Source organism: Ranitomeya imitator, chromosome 5 (assembly GCF_032444005.1).
Source record: "Ranitomeya imitator isolate aRanImi1 chromosome 5, aRanImi1.pri, whole genome shotgun sequence".
NCBI classification, from domain to species: Eukaryota; Metazoa; Chordata; class Amphibia; order Anura; family Dendrobatidae; genus Ranitomeya; species Ranitomeya imitator.
In genome coordinates, this window is record NC_091286.1 from 660465889 (window position 1) to 660488013 (window position 22125).

The following is a 22125-nucleotide window of genomic DNA, read 5'->3' on the forward strand; positions in this document are numbered from 1 at the left end:
TGGGATCCATAGGGATGTGTAAAATAAAGAATTAAAATAAAAAATATTGATATATTCACCTCTCCGGCGGCCCCTGGACATCACGCTGGTAACCGGCAGACTTCTGTGTTTAAAATGAGCGCGTTTAGGACCTTCGAATGACGTCGCGGCTTCTGATTGGTCGCGTGCCGCTCATGTGACCGCCACGCGACCAATCAGAAGCCGCGACGTCATTCGCAGGTCCTTAATTCCTAGAATTAGGAGTTTAGTGAATGAGAATGACGTCGCGGCTTCTGATTGGTCGCGTGGCGGTCACATGAGCGGCACGCGACCAATCAGAAGCCGCGACGTCATTCGCAGGTCCTAAACGCGCTCATTTTAAACACAGAAGCCGGCCGGTTACCAGCGTGATGTCCAGGGGCCGCCGGAGAGGTGAATATATCAATATTTTTTATTTTAATTCTTTATTTTACACATCCCTATGGATCCGATACCGATACCCGATACCACAAAAGTATCGGATCTCGGTATCGGAATTCCGATACCGCAAGTATCGGCCGATACCCGATACTTGCGGTATCGGAATGCTCAACACTATTTATAAACCGCATTTTGTGTTTACTTGTGTTATCCTCGTCTAATACTTACATTTGTTTGCTGATCTGAAACATTTACGTGTGAAAATCATGGAAAAGAATAGAAAATCAGGAAGGGGGCAAACACTTTTCACACAACTGTAGCTGGTAAAATTTGATATACCCAGCCTTTAGACAGAGGCTTACTTAGTGTATTACATCGAGGTTCACCAGGGTCATTTGACAGACACCATACCTGTTCGTTAGGCCTCTCATTGTAGCTATCAAGATGCCGTCTTGTGCCTCTGAATTATATGTGCTAGAGAGAAGGTTGATTGGATGATGTCCACCAACCCAAACAAAGGGGATCCCAATTGTGCAAAAAAAAAAACAGACAATCTAATAAATAAAAATGGTTGAATTACCATAACTCCTTTGAGTAAAAGTTCAAAAAATTGTCCACTATTGCAAAAAATTGGTATGAGTCTGAAACGCAAACTTTTTTTTCAGTTCTCATTTTTTAACTTAATTTTATTAACAATAATCAATTATTATTGAAGCGGAGTGAAAAAAAATAGTAAAAAAAAATAAAATAAAATATTTTACAAGTGTTCCTTAAAATTTTCATACAAATAACCAGAGATCTTACAGCCTTTTAAAGGGGGAGGAAATGTATTCCCTTCCCGACGTGAATTACATGTTGTTTTAGTCGTGTGCGCCTGGGAGGTGGCCCACGCTGTTTTGTTTGCTTTACGGCCTGTCTGCTCTTATTGGTAAGCGTATCTATCCCTTAGCCTACAGATGATTGCAAGCCTGTGCCAAGAGACAAAAAAAAAATGTGTGTGCAACTCGAAAAATTCTGCGCTCCACCTAATTATAGATAATTACAGGTAACCCCTGTGAGCGCACGTGTGAAATCACAGTGCACACATTGTTCGCGCAATGCAATTATTGGCATCAATAACGTCTCTTTAATCAACATGTTTTGGGAGGCTGTAAATTAAACAATTGTATACAAGCCGCCCTCTTGTTCATCTGAATGTATTAATATTACTAGATAAACGTCTGGTGAGCAATGACGCGTCGCGTGAACCCCCCTTAACCCCGGTCTATCTGAAACGGTTCATGTATAAGGTTAAGATAAATGGGGTTTTCATGTTATGTTTGCACATTTCATGGCGGACGGTCTCCAGATAATACTCTGTGGGGGAGGTTGACGGGACTATTATGGGGGCTGATACTTCAGCTAAAGCCAGAGACAAAACAAAGAAATCTGATGGTTGTGAACAACTGGTGCAAAAAACATGGTAATGGTATGACCTAGTAGATGTCATCCATGACTCCTTTTCGGATGTCCTTCACAGTCCAACCAAATAAAATATTAGAAACATTGGTAATTTTTTTAAAAAAAAAATTTGTCCAAAAACTCCACCTTCACCTCTCTGCTGCTCTCTTCCATTTATAGGGCTGCAGCTGTGACATAACTATTGGCAACATGTAACCGTTGTAACCAGACATTGGCTTCAAAGATCTCATGCTGTCATCCTCTGCATCACCAATGATCCTAGTGATTGGCTGCAGTGGTAACATGCTGCATATGGGACATCACTGCTGTGCTCAGGCACTATTTCAGAACCCTGTTCTTGGGATTGGTACGGGTGATCAGAAAGTTATCAGTGTGGATGTTTAATAACTTTTGGCCTTGGGAATATTCACTTAAAGGGTACCTCATAAAGGTGTTTACATATGGACGCAGTGGTATGACTGTATAGTCGTTTTTCCCCCAATAACAATGATACATTTTTTATAAAGATCTGATGTGCCAGACATGAGAAATCTAGTGTAGAAGTCATGTGCAAATCAAACAGGAAGTGCTCTGGGGGCGTGCCATAACTTTAGAAAAATTCTTGACACTCCCCTATCCTGATTTGCATATGGTTTCTTCACTAAAATTCTCATGACTGGCACATCGGATCTCTACAAAAAAGGTATCATTGTTATTAGGGGATAAGCGTCTATACAGCCAGACCACTACTTCTCTATGTAATAATGTGCTGACATGCTCCCTTTAAATGGAGATCCATCTATACATGGGGAAAAGCAACCATCCTACGCACAATGGCAGCCAGTTGGGAAGGACTTCATTTAGCTCCTGCCCAGAAAGAATTACAAAGTCTCTATAATTACCCCAAACCCAACAAGTCTGTTGGTTGCATGTGGTCCATGGTCAGTGCGGACCAGGGTCTCACTTCTTTGGAAATCTTTACTTTAGTAGTCATATTTCACGTTCATTTACTTTACTTTGAGTTAGTATGAAACTTTATAAGCGCAGCTGTAATGTAGTGTATGATTATGTGGAGCGGAGAGGTACCGGAGCCGTGTAATAGAGGGGATCTGGTTAGTGTAGCCGGATGACGTTCTTATTATCGAATACAGACAGAACAAACCGCACTTCACACATAATGTATGCAAATTTGTTTAATTCTAGGTATAAACTGAGCTTCCTGGGGATCATTTTCCTGCGGGTAAACAATATTCAATATCGCCCACGACCCCAGATTACACTGTGCATTGCAATCACTCCCTTAAATGAACTCTTGTATGGGCTCCTGGTTTTCAGCCCTGTTTCATAGTATGCGGATGTTAGTATATTGGGTGTGTAAGGCTAAGTGTACACTATGAGTACTGGGGACTTTATGAGATTGTAGATTTTCTACACGTATTAGGTAAATTAGATTACTTGCATATTTTTTGCTGCATTTTTAGTGCATTTTTGGGTGAAGATAACACAGTGTGGAAATACTTTTTTGAACCACAAAACAGACAATAACATAGAGAACAATCCCAACAAACACACAAGATGGTACAAATTACAGAATCTCACCCTTCCGCTGACTCGCTGAGATTAGAGCAGCTGCGACTTCAGGGCTTCCAGGGCTGACTACCCCAACCAGTGGCACGCTGCTTTTGGTAGGCACCCACAAAGAGGAGGTAACAACAAGCTTAGAAAACTGACAGTCCATTGAGGCACATGGCCAGATGACCTGATTGTCCCAACCTGGATTCTCCAAATGACTTTAGGGGTTCACTGATGGTCAGTGGAGCAGATCTATATTCTAAGAGTCAGGGCCGTGGTCCTTTATGTTGGCATCCCATACAAAGTCAAATCGGTATCCCCATTTTGTCCTGGCTGTGTTTTTTGTAAAGTCTCTCTATGGAACCATAGTGTCCAGACTGGGGTTTTGTAAAGTGTCCGCCTTCCCAGAAGGATAGAAAATCCCTCTTTATACCCACATCATCCACAGGTCAAGGGCGAGGTGGGATGAGTTTAACTCTCAATGTTTGAGTGTTTAATCAATCTGCATAGTTCATTCCTTCTCTGTTTTGCAGGTCAACACACTAGCTGGCCTGGTAAAATGTGTAATCAAGATATTGGCAAACATCAATTGTTCAATTTCCCCATGTCCCTGAAAGATAGCAGACAATGAGCTGCAACAAATAGCAACTCAAAAGTCAACGTCAAAGCTCATACGAACAATATTCTGTGTTTCTTAACCAACCAAACAAAAACACATAGATTCAAAAGTGAACATAAAGATAATAGCCAATGTCTCCTGACCTACTGAAGATAGATGACAGAATAATTACAATTAAATGCTGTGTCGTCACATCAGATTCTCAATAAAGCTGCAATACTTCCTGAGAACTTAGCTAAGTGTGCTTGGAACTGAACAAAAATCGTAGGTCCCTTAGCAAAAAGTATGGGTCCCACCAAAGTACGAGCAGGAAATTCACATGAAAATCTGCATCTGTATATGGCATTTAGTCCAAATATCATATGGTCAAAAAATGGTACAAATTTGACCTAAAGCCATTCTCAAATTTAATCCAGTTGACTCATATTCCATTGTCTGTGTTGGGGTGTGGATGAAGGGGAGCAGTGGTCTTAATTCACTGTGGAGGTATCATACAGCATGGGGGACATTTTTTATGGCATTATACTCTATAAAGCCCATGAAAGGGTACGGTAGTGGGGGAGAACACTATGCAGCTTCACTTTTGGCAAAATTACCGTGTACCTGCCATGATTTTAAATGTTGGGGGTATGGTGGCCCTGTTAACTCAGCCAAATTTTTTTTTTGGGGGGGTGAAGTGTAAAGTGTGTAGATGGAGAACCAAATTAGGACTTTTTCTATGGGTCCCCATGATTACTATGTACGCCTCTGCTTACTGAATAACACTTCCATACAGACAGACGTCAGACGCCTAAGTAGTAGGATAAAGTGCAGCCACCTTCATACATTACAATGATATATTGGAAAATGCCCCAGCAGAAATATCAGATAATCTCACCATAGTAAACACCACTAGTTAGTGATCAAATAACAACGCTATACATAGTGTAAAAATACTATCAACATATTCATAAAGCACAAATTACATAATCAGCTTGGGAACATAACCACTTAGATTAGATGAACTTTTTTTTAAGGGTTGGAATAGTCCCATATACTAAAACTTGTGAGACCAAACAGAAATGGAGCAACCATAAACCACTAAAAACTTATTAAAATATATATATTTATTAGTGTATTTATAAATACCTAACATACAAAGAATTATGATCTAATAAATTCTCCAGTATAAAGTATGAAGAAAGCATAGCTATATCAACAACTTGTCTGTATATGTGCAACAAACAGGAAAAGTAAACCTGTGTGGATTAAGAGGGGAGTGTTCTCAAAAGGCCCCTGCATACACAAAAAAATACGAGTATAGAAAGCAAGTGCCAAAAATCTATGAAAATCCTATAGTGCATGTAAGGACCCCCTTGTAAATCCATAGATCAATGTACATATCAATACTAGTAAATATGCTTATTCATAGTAACAAAGGAATGTACTCTCCTGGGCGTCCCAACGAGCGTTTTGCGTAGCTGCTTTATCAAGGGGACGTCCCCTGAGAAAGCAGCTACGTGAAACGTGTTTCATGGTTACTCCGTTACTGGTGGTCTCACAAGATTTTGATAGTGTAAAAATAGTCCTATGCAGTGTCTAAATAATATTGCTATAAATACAACTAATATTAAAATTTGGGGGCAAAAGTCTTGGATATCAGGTTATCTAAACTTTATTTTACTCCACCATGAACATATCATATTGAAAATGCTCAGCAGGGTGAGCTGACCAGATTGATATACAGAATTGAGTGAAAAGATTCAGTATAACTTGTCATTTATTGCTATAAATCTCTGCTCATTTGGGGTTTAGAAACCCACTGGATGGTCTAATTCAATGATTGACAGCTTTTTTCGAATTATTAAATTGAGCTACTGAATTCCTGAGCCCAGAAAAACCAGGGATAAAGGCCAGTATGTGACAAGTTATGCCGAATCCGACAAACCTGTAGACCAATATGTTTGGCTCCTCATGCTGTGTAGTATGTTTATTTTTTGCATTTTTAATATGACAGATTCCCCTTTAAGTAAATGTACATTTTGTAAATTACCTATTTTTCTAATTTTTCTATTTTCTTTCTATGTAGTGACATTTTGGTTTTATCTGTGTTCTAACAGCTCTCGAGAAAGGTTTGTCAAAAGCCTTGAAGAAACTGGATGTTTATCTCAACACGCCACTCACCGAGGAGATTGACGCAAACAGCCGAGAGGAAGAGAAAGTTTCTAGAAGGAAATTTTTGGATGGAGATGAATTGACACTGGCTGACTGCAATCTTCTACCCAAGCTTCATGTGGTCAAGGTAGTATTATGCCAAGATTGGTGTCACGGGGCTACCGCGACAGAGGTTCCAGAGAACCGCAGCGCTCTGGGTCTCGTTCACACACTGTGAACAGAAGCTCTTCTCCTGTATTCTGACCTGGCTGCTTTTTGCCAGCAGTGCAGGAGTTAACCTTACTGCTGAGTTGCTGAGAGCTGGATCTCTCAGCTGAAGTGGATTTTGTAATCTGATCCTCTATATAGACCCAGTCCTGACTTCAGCTATTGTCAGTGATCAGTTCTACTGCATGGCTTGGAGGTTGAAGGAGCGTAGTGTGGGAGTTGGAGGTTTATTTACAGAGATTGGTGTCTGCTGTTTTGGTTGCATGTTAAACCTGTTTTCCTTCCTAGTTTTTCCTTCTCTTCCCTTCTATGTGTTACCTCTGTGGTTGTGTGAGCATTTGGTGAGTTAGAGACTTTTAGTTACCTTGTCTGTATACCCTGTTATTTGTTGTATTGTTACACTGGTGCAGTCCACCTCCCTTGGGGGGAGAGGGGGCCACTGATAGGGTCTGCACAGGAGACAGGGATACGCTGGCGGCTCAGGTCTCCTAACCATCATAGGTACCCCTGAGATAAGGGAAAGCCAGGGCCCCATTATAGTGGCAGGGACAAGTGCGGGTCCCAGTACGCCGTCCTGCCCCTTTATCGCCGTTAACGGCGTGACAATTGGTTTCATCTCTGGGGTGAGATGGAAGTTTAACGGAAGCTAGTCATAGTATAGATGGAAAACCTAGGAGAACGACTTGAAAAATCAATATCCACAACTATGCAAGAAGGCATCTCACAACAAATTGTAGAATAGGCGCCTAAGAAAGAGGTTACATTTGTAATTAAAGAAAATAATGCAAATTAGCTGTCCTCCAGGAGGAGTAAGGCCAGGATTTACAGCAGCCAACTGGGTGGTGGTCAATGAATGAGGATCGACAACGTTTGCTGATTGGTGGTCGTTTATTATACTGTTTAGACCGGCAGACCATGCAAGCATTTCTGATGCACACAGAAAGATCAAAAATTGATTATTCTGTACACATTATTCTCGGCAGCATATGTCTGGTCTACACAGGATGATATGCTGTCGAGAACAATCACCCTTTAAGCGTTTTGGGTGATCAGCCACATGTTTACATTGCTTCAATATTTATGAGGTGCAAATGCACCTTAAGAAGGTCTTTAGTGCCTCCTACTGACGTTTGCTACCCTATAAGTCAATGTCCGATCCTTTAATAAGCCTTTTAAGTTTTGTAAGGATTAATAAATAAGTCTAAGGATTTTTAGTCAAACCAGTCTCTTCCAAAAGGCACCCATTTGCACACAGCTGTTTCAGGTTTCTTGCCCCTCATACGTACAAAGTATGGAACTGAATGGGTGTTTAATTCTTCCTACAGCGGTTGGTGGTCTTCACGGAAGAAACAATACCCTCCTAGACCTACCATTATGGCCTTACATCAAGCCAACCAGTATCCTGCTCTGCATGTACAGTAGATGTTGTCTTTTCCTTTTAGGAGAATTTTTGGGTCATGTTGCAAGGAGTATCAAAGCATTTCATGTTGACTTATAGTTGAGCAACCTCCTTAAGGTGACCCTAGAAAGTAGTTTTCTGCCTTCTTGATCAACACTAGTTTGCATATCTTATTCTCAGGGAGCATTGCCTGGATTTAAGTCACCAGAAAGAGAAACAATACCCTCCCTGGTTATAGAGAATCACGTAGGTAGGTTTTTGATGTGTGATAGGTCTAGAGTTGACCATACTTTTTGGTGTCCTAAGGAGCTGTTGGCCTTAGCTTTTACTTTACAGAGATTCTGGGGGAGTCACATTGCTGTGAGTGGGGAACATAGAGATGTAGAGTTGTCAAGTTCAGGGTTATTTTAGTAAAGCCTCTGGTTGAGAGAGTGGAGATCGGAGAGACTTTAGACAAATTAACGAGGGTTGAAAATATACTCAGGTTCCAGTCTCTTCACCTTAAAGCGTTAACTATGTTTGCTTTCTTCAGCAGTACGGGGAGGATTATTAAACACTTCATTTACTTCAGCATTTCTATTTTCTTAGCCAAATAATAAATATGATTTGCGACATGTTTAAGTGCTTATTCTGGATCGGACCACCCAGGCCTGTCCTATGTTCGTCAACCCCCCTTTTATATTTTTATTATCATATATATATATATATATATATATAGTATATACACATTTGACCTGGATATATTTGGGAAATTCAACTCCCTTGAGGTTTCCACAATGTGTGTAAAAATAGAAAAAAACAAGTGCACATGTAGCGTGAGGGAAACTTTGTCTGGCTTGATAATTATCAACGCACTATCAGTAGTCATTCAAGTCAATGGCTTCCTATTGATGTTACCATATCTCAGAATTGCATGTGATTCTCCCCAATATGTTAACTTGTCCTTTGAGGGACATGGTATGAAAAGAAAACTGCACAAAAATGGTCAAAAAGTCATTGGGAAATCTTTCTATGTGATTCCCCTCCCAAAGGAGAAACCATTACATGCCCCCTACCGACACGCTTGGGTGGTCTACCACTTTGTAAAGTTAAGAAGGGGAATTCCTGCCACATATATTGATGGCATAATTCTGCAATATGATGTGTGAGGATCCCTGAGAAAAAAAGATCACACTGCCCTGATTCAAATTTTTTCCCTCTTGGCCATTAGGCCATGCAAAAAACTGGAGCTCTGCTATTGATACCCAGTACAACGGAAGGCCGGAAGAGCTGTCAAAAAGACTGTGAATGAGCATAAGTGCTAAATTAGCACTGCAGCATCTTCTTCCTTAGAATCATTGAGGGTCCTAAGGGTCGGACTCCCATCGTTCACAAAGTGAAGGCATATTCTAGCAACTTTGTGAGATAAGAATACCCTTTTCTCATCGGCTCACTCATAGTGAAATGAATCATATCACCAGTTCCTAAACTTGAAAGGGTTTTCCAGTTTTGGAAACCACCTGTCACAAATCTGTTGTCAGGTGTCCTGGGACCAGGGGCTCCTTCCCTGTCCCTAATGCTAGGGGTCCCCTAGCTCACTCTATTCTTCAGATTACTTCTGATGGTGAAGATGCCAGGGCCACATACCTTGCCTTAGCTCCTGAATCCGCCCTCAGTCTGCATCATTCCTGAACCAAGGGAAGAGGGGAGTCGTAGTGCACTGTATTACACCAACCAAACTAACAAGGTAATACAAACAGGGATAAAGGAAAATACAAATCATACAAATATACACACATAAGCATAGAGGTAAACACCAGGTAGTAGAGGATGGGGTTAAACTAAAGTAGGAGAAGAAAGGGAATTTTCACACACTCAAAAAAGGGCTAGGAAACTGAACCTTTGCCGTGAGCGACAGAAAGTCTAGCTAGTCTAGTTTTGGGCAGAATCCAAACTGGAACACCTCTTTATATTTTGGAATTGTTTCTTGTCCAACCAAATCCATCAGGTCGAAAATTAAACTCATGGTAGAAGAGGATTGGCTATCTACATCATCAGCATAAGTTATGTGACCTAGGGCTCCTTACAGGAATGAGGTCTAAATCTAGCAACATTAGGACTGAGTTTACTGGTCTAAGGCTAGGTTCACATTGCGTTAGTGCAATCCGTTTAGCGCATACGCTAACGGAATGCGCTAACGCAATGTACAAAAATGGATTGCATCTAGCGATCCCGCTAGCGCAGATGCCCGATCTGCGCTAGCGAGAATGGACGCCAAAACGCTGCAAGCAGCGTTCGAGGTCCGTCAGAAACTAACGGGACATCACTAGCGCATGCCAAAAATGGCATACGTTAGCGATGCGTTAGTTACATTGTGGTCAATGGGTGCGCTAACGGACCTGTTACATTGCGTTAGTGGCGCTATGTAACGGGTTCCGTTAGCGGACTGCCACTAACGCAATGTGAACCTAACCTAAGACGGTTCGCTTCAGCGGGTGAAGCATGAGAGAAGTCCCGGAGACAATGATGGATTAGCATAGTGGAGAGCTTTATAGACCAAAAAGAGAATTTCATCACAAGTTGGGTCCATATATATATAGTGGGGGCTCAAGAGCCCAGTCCATGCACAACAGGTGCCAAGTTGTCACCAGCCTATAACTGCAGTGACTGGAGCTAGCTCCTGTTGCTACTTTATCACAGTTTAATGGTTGCTTAGTGGTAAAATATCCATTTGGGCTCCCATCATTCTCTTTAAACCATCGTTATCTTGGCACACCTATTAAGCCCAGTGAGAGGGATCCATAGGAGACCATGATTTTGACTACCGGTATATACTAAAATACTGCTATAAAAAACAACCAATCAAACAATCTCAGGTTCAATTCCTATAGAAGGGCTAAAAAAGTAAGTGAAAAGTAATACAAAATATTTTAAAAAATATTAAAGAATAAAAAGTTAGAATCCCCCCCATTTTTCCCTCTCTGAAAAAAATAAATAAAATAAAATAAAAAAAGGACAAAAAAATTACGCTAAACATTGTAAAGAGAAAAGAATTTGAAATGCCAGAATTGCTGTTTTTTTCGGTTTCCAACATTTCCCAAAAAATGCATTAAAATTCGATCAAAATGTTCTATATACCGCAAATTGGCATAAATAAAAACGCCAATAGCTACATTAACAGAAAGTTAAGGTTTCAGAAAATGCAACACAAACCATTTTTTTTTCTTTATTTACGAAAAATATAAAATAAAACAATGAAATTAATCATACTGACCTGGAAAATAATGTTGGTCAGTCTTATTTGCTGAAAAATTAATACTTTAAAAACGTAACCCCAAAAGACCAGAGTGGAATTCTTTTTTTAACCATTTCATCGCAATGGGATTTTTAATTTTGTAAAATGAATGGTATCATGAAAAACTATAACCCGTCCTGCAAAACAAAACAAACAATCCCTTATATGACAATATTGAAGGGAAAAAAAAACAAAAATAAAAAATGGCTGTATCCTTAAGGGGATGTTGTAGTGTTATGAGGATTGTTGGTAGATTATATTTGCATCATGCTCATACCGTATTTTTCCAGATTGTGGCCAAGAAGTATCGCAACTATGAAATCCCAGCAGAGATGACGGGAGTGTGGAGATACCTGAAGAACGCCTATGCCAGAGACGAATTTACCAATACATGCGCGGCCGACAAAGAGACCGAACTGGCCTATGCCGATGTAGCAAAGAGGCTCTCCAAGTCCTAACAACCAAGAACATGCCACCAAGTATAGTATTCTCTTCCACAAAGACTACTCTCCGAATTGCCTTCGGATGGACCTCTTCCTGTGTGACCATCCCTTCATTATCTCAGCTTCCCGGTTCACCGCCATGACACCTATCTACAAGCATGACCGTCACCCAATTAGAGTTTTCAAGGAAAATTCTTGCGCAATTTGCATCAATCGTATAAAATTGAAAGACAATGATTCCCAAACCATTAATTTCCATCCTAGATTGAAGGCAATATCTGCGATCCTATATAAAGTATTTTTATAATGTAAGCGCACTCCTTTCAAGGTGATTTATAAATTGTATTATATCATAGATAATTGTATAATTTATATAAATATTTGATTCAGTGCTACTCTCTACATCTATAGCTAGAGTAGGAATTCTAGCATATTCTGCGATTCCACCAGAGTGGTCTATATTTCGTTTTATTGCTTCTTTTTGGAATTTTTTTTTCAAGACTTTGTGAGAAACTAAAGACCTTCTGGAATAGATAAGGCTTGCGGAATCCGTTTGTAGGCATATGTTATATATATATATATTTTTTAAAGGTTTGTGCCTTTTTGGTTAAATTGCAGTATATTGATACTAATAAATTTAATTTCAAAATATTTGTTGTATTTTTAAAAAAAAAACAAAAAAAAAACATTTTTATGATTGGAGAGAGGATCTACCGTAACCTAAATATTGGAAACTTCTTTGCAACCTGACCCCGCAGTGATGTAGCTATAAGAGGTGCAGAGAAAATTGTTGTAACCAGACACTGACGGTTTTGGTGAGTCCAAAGACCCGTCTGTCATGTCAATCACTGAAAGGCACTTGGACTTTATACCTTAACACACAGAGCTCTATCATGGCCACCCTTCTCTACCGTGACTTAACATACGTAGTGTGATCAATGGGTGGAACCGGCTGCCACGAGAGGTGGTGAGTTCTCCTCCAATGGAAGTCTTCACACCGAGGCTGGACAGACATCTGTCTGAGATGGTTTAGTGAATCCTGCATTGAGCAGAGGAATGGATACGATGACCCTGGAGGTCCCTTCCCACTCTAATATTCTAGGATTCAATGTGTCAACATCAAAAATAGGCTTTTTTCTCTGCGGCATTTATAACACTTTGCACTTTATTTAGAATGCTCTATCACTATTCAGCGGTCATCACAACACTGAAATTTCTGAAAACAGCAATTATTATTGCACCATGCACTTTACTTATCAACGGAATTTCATTATCCTTCATCTGCCCCTATGTTGAAATCTTGGTAACCATATTTTAAGAATTGTAGTTTTTGTGCCTTCACGTACAGGGACTCTGCATCTCTGTCACTAGTACATTGGAGGTGTTTTGTACTTATTTATGACTCAGTGCATTACCGTCATTTATAGGTACTAACCATGCAGGGTACCCAAACTTTTACATGCTTTTGTGTATAATATATGTATATTTATATTGTAACGCGGCCGGTGTCCTCTCTCCCCTCCATGCAGGGATGCCGCCTTACTATTCTTGCCCTACGGCATGGTCCGCAGCATCCTCCGGCTTCTCCGTATTTCCTGCCTTCAGTGCGCGCACCACAGCTCGCCTAGTACGCGCGTGCCCGTTCTTCCCTGTTCTTAAATGGGCTTATTGCTGAGAGGCATTTAGCATAAGTAGTACATCTGCAAGATGGCTCCCTGCCAACTGATGGGAAAAAAGCAAACATAATTTCACACAAACCCCCGAAAATGGGCCAGACAAATTTGTTGGCACCCTCAACTTAACATTTGGTTGCACACCCTTTGAAATAAATAACTGCAATCAATTTCATCCTATAACCATTAACAAGCTTCTTACACATCTTAACTGAAATTCTGGACCACTTTCTTTTGCAAACTGCTCCAGGTCTCTCATATCTGAAGGCGCCTTCTCCCAAGAGGGATTTCAAAATCTCTCCACGGGTGTTCAATGAGATTTAGATCCAATCTCATTGTTGGCCACTTCAGAACTCTCCAGTGCTTTGTTTCCATGCATTTCTGGGTGTGTCATTGTATGTTTGGGGTCAGTGTCCTGCTGGAAGACCCATGACCTAGGATGCAAACCCAGCTTTCTAACACTGGGCACTACATTACAACCCAAAATCCTTTGGCAATCTTCAGATTTCATGATGTCTTGCACACAGTCTAGGCACCCAGTGGCATAGGCAGCAGAGTAACCCTAAAACATATTTGAACTTCCACCATATTTGACTGTAGGTACCGTGTTCTTTTCTTTGTAGGCCTCATTCCATTTTCGGAAAACAGTAGAATGATGTGCTTGACCAAAAAGCTCTATCTTGGTCTCATCTGTCCACAAGATGCTTTCCCAGAAGGATTTTGACTTACTAACATACATTTTTGCAATCTGCAGTCTAGTTTTTTTATGTCCTTGTGTCAGCAGTGAGGTCCTCCTGGATCTCCTGCCATAGCGTTTTGTAACGTCAGTGGCAGTGGAACCACTGCGTCGTGGCCCAAGGAGAGCCTGGAGGGGTGTGACTATGTGAACATCTAACTCTTTGTTAGAACCTCTGATGGTGGGGTTAGACTTGGCAATCTTCAGATGGATGCCAGGTGCTACTCCAGGGCAGATCTTGGACACATGGCAGCTAACCCCAAAGGGGCAGGAAGATGGAACGGCCAAGAATGGATGGATTTGGCAAGTACAAGCAGGAATACTGGAAGACAAGACAGGTGCAGGTACGGCTGGTATACAGACTGGCATGCCAGGTGCAGGCAGGTACGGCTGGTATTCAGACTGGCACGGCAGGTGGAGGCAGTTACAGCTGATATACAGACTGGCACAGGAGGTAACATAGTAACATACATAGTAACATAGTTAGTAAGGCCAAAAAAAGACATTTGTCCATCCAGTTCAGCCTATATTCCATCATAATAAATCCCCAGATCTACGTCCTTCTACAGAACCTAATAATTGTATGATACAATATTGTTCTGCTCCAGGAAGACATCCAGGCCTCTCTTGAACCCCTCGACTGAGTTCGCCATCACCACCTCCTCAGGCAAGCAATTCCAGATTCTCACTGCCCTAACAGTAAAGAATCCTCTTCTATGTTGGTGGAAAAACCTTCTCTCCTCCAGACGCAAAGAATGCCCCCTTGTGCCCGTCACCTTCCTTGGTATAAACAGATCCTCAGCGAGATATTTGTATTGTCCCCTTATATACTTATACATGGTTATTAGATCGCCCCTCAGTCGTCTTTTTTCTAGACTAAATAATCCTAATTTCGCTAATCTATCTGGGTATTGTAGTTCTCCCATCCCCTTTATTAATTTTGTTGCCCTCCTTTGTACTCTCTCTAGTTCCATTATATCCTTCCTGAGCACCGGTGCCCAAAACTGGACACAGTACTCCATGTGCGGTCTAACTAGGGATTTGTACAGAGGCAGTATAATGCTCTCATCATGTGTATCCAGACCTCTTTTAATGCACCCCATGATCCTGTTTGCCTTGGCAGCTGCTGCCTGGCACTGGCTGCTCCAGGTAAGTTTATCATTAACTAGGATCCCCAAGTCCTTCTCCCTGTCAGATTTACCCAGTGGTTTCCCATTCAGTGTGTAATGGTGACATTGATTCCTTCTTCCCATGTGTATAACCTTACATTTATCATTGTTAAACCTCATCTGCCACCTTTCAGCCCAAGTTTCCAACTTATCCAGATCCATCTGTAGCAGAATACTATCTTCTCTTGTATTAACTGCTTTACATAGTTTTGTATCATCTGCAAATATCGATATTTTACTGTGTAAACCTTCTACCAGATCATTAATGAATATGTTGAAGAGAACAGGTCCCAATACCGACCCCTGCGGTACCCCACTGGTCACAGCGACCCAGTTAGAGACTATACCATTTATAACCACCCTCTGCTTTCTATCACTAAGCCAGTTACTAACCCATTTACACACATTTTCCCCCAGACCAAGCATTCTCATTTTGTGTACCAACCTCTTGTGCGGCACGGTATCAAACGCTTTGGAAAAATCGAGATATACCACGTCCAATGACTCACCGTGGTCCAGCCTATAGCTTACCTCTTCATAAAAACTGATTAGATTGGTTTGACAGGAGCGATTTCTCATAAACCCATACTGATATGGAGTTAAAGAGTTATTCTCATTGAGATAATCCAGAATAACATCCCTCAGAAACCCTTCAAATATTTTACCAACAATAGAGGTTAGAATTACTGGCCTATAATTTCCAGGTTCACTTTTAGAGCCCTTTTTGAATATTGGCACCACATTTGCTATGCGCCAATCCTGCGGAACAGACCCTGTCGCTATAGAGTCCCTAAAAATAATAAATAATGGTTTATCTATTACATTACTTAGTTCTCTTAGTACTCGTGGGTGTATGCCATCCGGACCCGGAGATTTATCTATTTTAATCTTATTTAGCCGGTTTCGCACCTCTTCTTGGGTTAGATTGGTGACCCTTGTCACCAGGTGCAAGCAGGAATGGCTGGTATGCAGACTGGCACGGCTTGTGCTGGCAGGTACACTGGAAGGCAAAAACAAGGAGAAGCAGGAATGAGCAGAGTAAGTGCGTACAGGCAGGTAGTAGCGAGAACTAGCGGGTACTAGTGGGTACACACAGACAGGAAACCTGAGAACTAGCAAGCGTGCAGACTGACTAAACACATTGCTCAGGCACCTCCCTTCAGGTGGAGGTGCCTTAAATAATAAGTGTCTTGCAGCCATTGGCTGGGGACACTTTAGGATGGTGCACGCTGTCCCTTTAAGAAGGAGGGAGTGTGTGCACACCCTATACACAGTCCCCGGGGATCTGTGAGCCGTGCGCAGACCACGCGCAACAGCAGGAGTTGGTGTCCCTGCCGGGGGAGCAAGCACGCTTGCAGGGATACTGGTGCTAAATATTTCATTTTTTTCCAATGTCGACAGATAGATTGTGCTGACACTGACGCATCTTGAGCCTGTAGGACAGCTTGAATTTCTTTGGAACTTATTTGGGGCTGCTTATCCACCATCTGGAATATCCTGCGTTGTAAACCTTTATCAATTTTTCTCTTCCATCCACGTCCAAACTTGTGGATTATGTTGCGCACCGTGGACAAAGGAACATCAAGATCTCTGGAGATGGACTTGTAACCTTGGGATTGTTGATATTTTTCAGCAATTTTGGTTCTCAAGTCCTCAGAAGGTTCTCTTCTCCACTTTCTGTTCTTCATACTTAGTGTTGCACACACAGTCACACAAATCAAAGATTGAGTCAACTTATCGCCTTTTTCTCTGATTTCAGGTGTGATTTTCATATTGCCCACACCAGTTACTTGCAAAACGGTAAGTGTAAATGAGCATCACATGCTTGAAGCAAAGTTGTTTGCCCACAATTCTGGAAAGGCGCCAACAATTTTGTCTGGCCCACTTTGGAATTTTTTGTGAAGTTATGTCTAATTTGCCTTTTTTTCCTAGTTTTCTTTAGTTGTTCCGATACACACAATGGAAATAAACACGCGTATAACAAAACATGTGTAATTTCAATAATATTCTGGGAAAAAAATGATTCATTTTCTTGAACAATTTAAAGGGTACCAACACTTTTGGCCATGATGGTATCTATTTTTTTTTAAATTTTATTTTACTTATTTATATTTAATTTTTTCCTCTTTATTATTTGTTTCATTCTTTTATATTTTTGAGGATGAGAGCCTGCGGAGAAATGGATTTGAAATAAATTAGAAAAAGTAAGGCTGACACAATAATTCTCTTTCTCACGTAAAAAGGTTTTCTGCTGAGATCTGAAAAAGTAGAGGAGACAGAAACTTGGCTTGGCATTCTCTGAAATTCGGGAGGGGAGTAAAAAAAAAAAATGAGGGAAGCTTTCTCTGTCACTCTCTCTTTTCCCCCCTTTTACTTACCTTTCCATTTATGAATTCTTTTCAACATTTGGACTTTGCTATACATAACTTTAAATCACTAACATCCTTCACGGCTCTGTGATTTGCTAGTTCCATATGTAGCCTCTTGGCCCATTCGTTTGGCTCAGGCTCAAGTCCTGTTCTTGCCCTGGGTTTACATTCTGTAGCCAGGGAGAGGGAGAGAATGAGCTTATTCATCATAAGCCCCCCTCCAGGTGGTATTCATTGTGTGTGCCAATATCAAGGTAGGACATAGACACACAAAGAACCTAAATGTCTGTTTCTCTCCACCATGCAGTCTTCCAGATAGATCAGCGTCTAATTGTGTCCATGGAAGAGGTGTCGGCTGCTTAACGACTTATTAACCATGCCTCAACTAACTAATAGACAAACACCAAACCTGTAAAAATAGTAAAAATAAAATAAATATATATTCAATTGTAAGGTACAGCCACAAGAGGGCAGCAGATTAATGATATAATATATATATATATATATATATATATATAAAAAAATAATAATTAAAAAAATATTTATGTGCATATATATGTATATTATATATATATATACATTTATTATTATTATTATTATTATTGGTTAAATAAAAAATGAAAACATGTATTTTTGTGCTGTCAAAATGTTAAGTATGCTGTAAATTTACTAAATTTAAAGTTAGAGATCTTGATATCATATATCAGGGTTAGCCAAGCTCTCGAATGTTATATTGTCATGTAGTGCACAAATCATACATAAAATACTACAATATATACGGACACATGCAAGACTAAAATGATGAAAATCGTCTTCGTTTTCTAGATTAAAATCTGTCTTTATTTCATATGCTCACCTCACCCCAGCCTAAAATAGCAAGAAACAGCACGTGATGCTGCAGGCATAGCCCCCGCCACTGAACCATCACTGCAGTACAGTTTGCAGTGAGGGAAACTAGAACTTCCGGCAAGTCATGAAGATATACATATTTCAGGAAATGCTTGGGCTTGTAGTTCCAGAGCTTAAGAGGAAGATCGTCACAGGATTTGCAGGCAATCAGAAGCCACTGCGATGACCAAGTGCTGCCACTGCGGCCACAGATTTCCTGCAGCAATGACGTGCCGCAGGCAGCTATGTAATAATGGAGAGTACTATACATAATAAGAGCGAGGACTAAGTAATAAGGGATGGCACTATGCATAATATGTGAGTAAATGATGTAATAAGGGATGGCACTATACATAAAAAGTGAGGAAATGAAGAAGGGATGGTACTATACTTCATAAATGAGGAAATTATGTAATAAAGCATGGTGTTAAACAGCATAAGTGAGGAAGTTATGTAATAATGCATGATGTTATACATAAGTGAAGAAACTATGTAATAAGGGATGGCGTTATACACAAGAAGTGAGAAAACTATATACAGGTCCTTCTCAAAAAATTAGCATATAGTGTTAAATTTCATTATTTACCATAATGTAATGATTACAATTAAACTTTCATATATTATAGATTCATTATCCACCAACTGAAATTTGTCAGGTCTTTTATTGTTTTAATACTGATGATTTTGGCATACAACTCCTGATAACCCAAAAAACCTGTCTCAATAAATTAGCATATCAAGAAAAGGTTCTCTAAACGACCTATTACCCTAATCTTCTGAATCAACTAATTAACTCTAAACACATGCAAAAGATACCTGAGGCTTTTATAAACTCCCTGCCTGGTTCATTACTCAAAACCCCCATCATGGGTAAGACTAGCGACCTGACAGATGTCAAGAAGGCCATCATTGACACCCTCAAGCAAGAGGGTAAGACCCAGAAAGAAATTTCTCAACAAATAGGCTGTTCCCAGAGTGCTGTATCAAGGCACCTCAATGGTAAGTCTGTTGGAAGGAAACAATGTGGCAGAAAACGCTGTACAACGAGAAGAGGAGACCGGACCCTGAGGAAGATTGTGGAGAAGGACCGATTCCAGACCTTGGGGAACCTGAGGAAGCAGTGGACGGAGTCTGGTGTGGAAACATCCAGAGCCACCGTGCACAGGCGTGTGCAGGAAATGGGCTACAGGTGCCGCATTCCCCAGGTAAAGCCACTTTTGAACCATAAACAGCGGCAGAGGCGTCTGACCTGGGCTACAGAGAAGCAGCACTGGACTGTTGCTAAGTGGTCCCAAGTACTTTTTTCTGATGAAAGCAAATTTTGCATGTCATTCGGAAATCAAGGTGCCAGAGTCTGGAGGAAGACTGGGGAGAAGGAAATGCCAAAATGCCTGAAGTCCAGTGTCAAGTACCCACAGTCAGTGATGGTGTGGGGTGCCATGTCAGCTGCTGGTGTTGGTCCACTGTGTTTCATCAAGGGCAGGGTCAATGCAGCTAGCTATCAGGAGATTTTGGAGCACTTCATGCTTCCATCGGCTGAAATGCTTTATGGAGATGAAGATTTCATTTTTCAGCACGACCTGGCACCTGCTCACAGTGCCAAAACCACTGGTAAATGGTCTACTGACCATGGTATTACTGTGCTCAATTGGCCTGCCAACTCTCCTGACCTGAACCCCATAGAGAATCTGTGGGATATTGTGAAGAGAAAGTTGAGAGACGCAAGACCCAACACTCTGGATGAGCTTAAGGCCGCTATTGAAGCATCCTGGGCCTCCATAACATCTCAGCAGTGTCACAGGCTGATTGCCTCCATGCCACGCCGCATTGAAGCAGTCATTTCTGCCAAAGGATTCCCGACCAAGTATTGAGTGCATAACTGAACATTATTATTTGATGGTTTTTTTGTTTGTTATTAAAAAACACTTTTATTTGATTGGATGGGTGAAATATGCTAATTTATTGAGACAGGTTTTTTGGGTTATCAGGAGTTGTATGCCAAAATCATCAGTATTAAAACAATAAAAGACCTGACAAATTTCAGTTGGTGGATAATGAATCTATAATATATGAAAGTTTAATTGTAATCATTACATTATGGTAAATAATGAAATTTAACACTATATGCTAATTTTTTGAGAAGGACCTGTATAAGGGATTGTGCTATACATAAGAAGTAAGGATACAATGCAATAAGGGACAGCAATATTACTAAGAGAAGACTGTGTAGTAAAGGATGGTGCTATACAGAATAAGAGAGCATTTTATTTAATAAGGGATGGCGCTATGCATAGCAAAAAGAGGACCATATGTAAAAATGCAAATTTCGGTTTAACCACAGTGGCCTTGTTCACTTTCAATTTTCTGTCTAAGACTAAGCATCTAAATATTTTCTTTCCAAGACCAAGACTAAGCATGTGAATATTTTGTGTCCAAGACTGAATGATATTCTAAAGACTAAATTGATAATATTAGTGATTGCATGCAATTCATTTTAATATATAACTATTTTAAATATGGGGTGCACTATTACGCCTAGAAATGGGGCACAGCCATGGGAACCAGGTTTGCACCGAGTTATGTAAAGCTGTATGTTGGTAGGTGAGAGGAGCTTTTCATCTACGATCTGTGGCATGATCTGTGAAACCTGATTCTCTGGCACAGATTTATAGGTGACGTTATATTTATCTGGTCAGGTAGTAAATCCTTTCTTTTACTTTTTTTTTAAGAATAAACATTTACATTCAGTGACAACACAAACGTCTCATCTGATTAGAATTGCTTTGTTTATTCTCAATCTGGTCCGTCCTTCACATCAACATCTTCCAGACTGCTATCTGCAAAATTTGCCATACAGGTCACCACACCCCAGAAAATAACAAAATCATATATATATATATATATATATATATATATATATATATATATACACACACACACACACACTGTATTTTTCAGATTTTTAGATCAGAAACTGGGGGTGCGTCTTATAATCCGAATATAGCTTACCGAGAGGGGGCGGCTGCGGTGTAGCAGGGTGACAGGAGGCAGGGTTGCTGTTGCAGATGGCCGGCGATGGCAGGAGTGGGATGATGCTGCGGGCCCAGGCATGGAGGAAGGGTGTCTCGGCGGTGCAATACTGCGGGCCCTGAGCTTACAGACAAATGTTGGCAGTGAGCAGAGACCCTGTATTCCCCATTAAGTTCTCTGCCGTGGGCGTCGGGATTGCATGCGCAGATTGAGATCTTGGCTGCAGAGACCTCGGTTCTCGAGCGCCACAACTGCACGTCACAGGTCACTGGCTTCCTAGCAGAAGAGAATACACTGGCCCGGTGAACTTTCCAGTTTCTAAAGGAGGATGTGCCATGGAGCTAGTTCACGATCATGGTCTCCTGAATCAGGTCGAAGCAGCAAGAATGCCTACGGCCATGCAGCCTCATCAGGAGATGCCAGCGCCTACTAACGTCATACCCCCCGTGTGCTAAAGTGAAGAACCACAGCAATGAAACTGCTTAAGTGTTTGTGGGCTCTCAGTAGAGGACAAGACCTCAGGGCTGCCAAAAGTAACAGCCAACCCAGCCATGGTGTATGGGGCACTGGGAGCCCACTCGGCAGTATACATACGCAGATTGGAGGCCAAGGAGACCTTGGTGTAAACCACATGGGTTGAGAACCCTTTGTTCAATAAAATGAATACGGAACTTGGAAGGTCAAGTTGTGCTGGTTGCTCCCTCATGAAAAGGCAAGATTCCAGTGGGGAACAATAAATCTACTGTTATCTGG

General features: G+C 40.9%; 1 protein-coding gene across 2 annotated transcripts in view; it reads left to right on the forward strand.

Moving 5' to 3' along the window:
* CLIC5 (chloride intracellular channel 5) overlaps positions 1-12155 on the forward strand; it is a 160112-nt gene extending 147957 nt beyond the window's left edge. For both annotated transcript variants that reach the window (XM_069728216.1, XM_069728217.1), the window contains exons 5-6: positions 6130-6311; positions 11355-12155. In XM_069728216.1, coding sequence (XP_069584317.1) covers positions 6130-6311; positions 11355-11522 — 350 coding nt within the window. In that variant the 3' untranslated portion in view covers positions 11523-12155. The remainder of the gene's footprint in view (positions 1-6129; positions 6312-11354) is intronic.
* The last annotated feature ends 9970 nt before the right edge of the window (positions 12156-22125 follow it).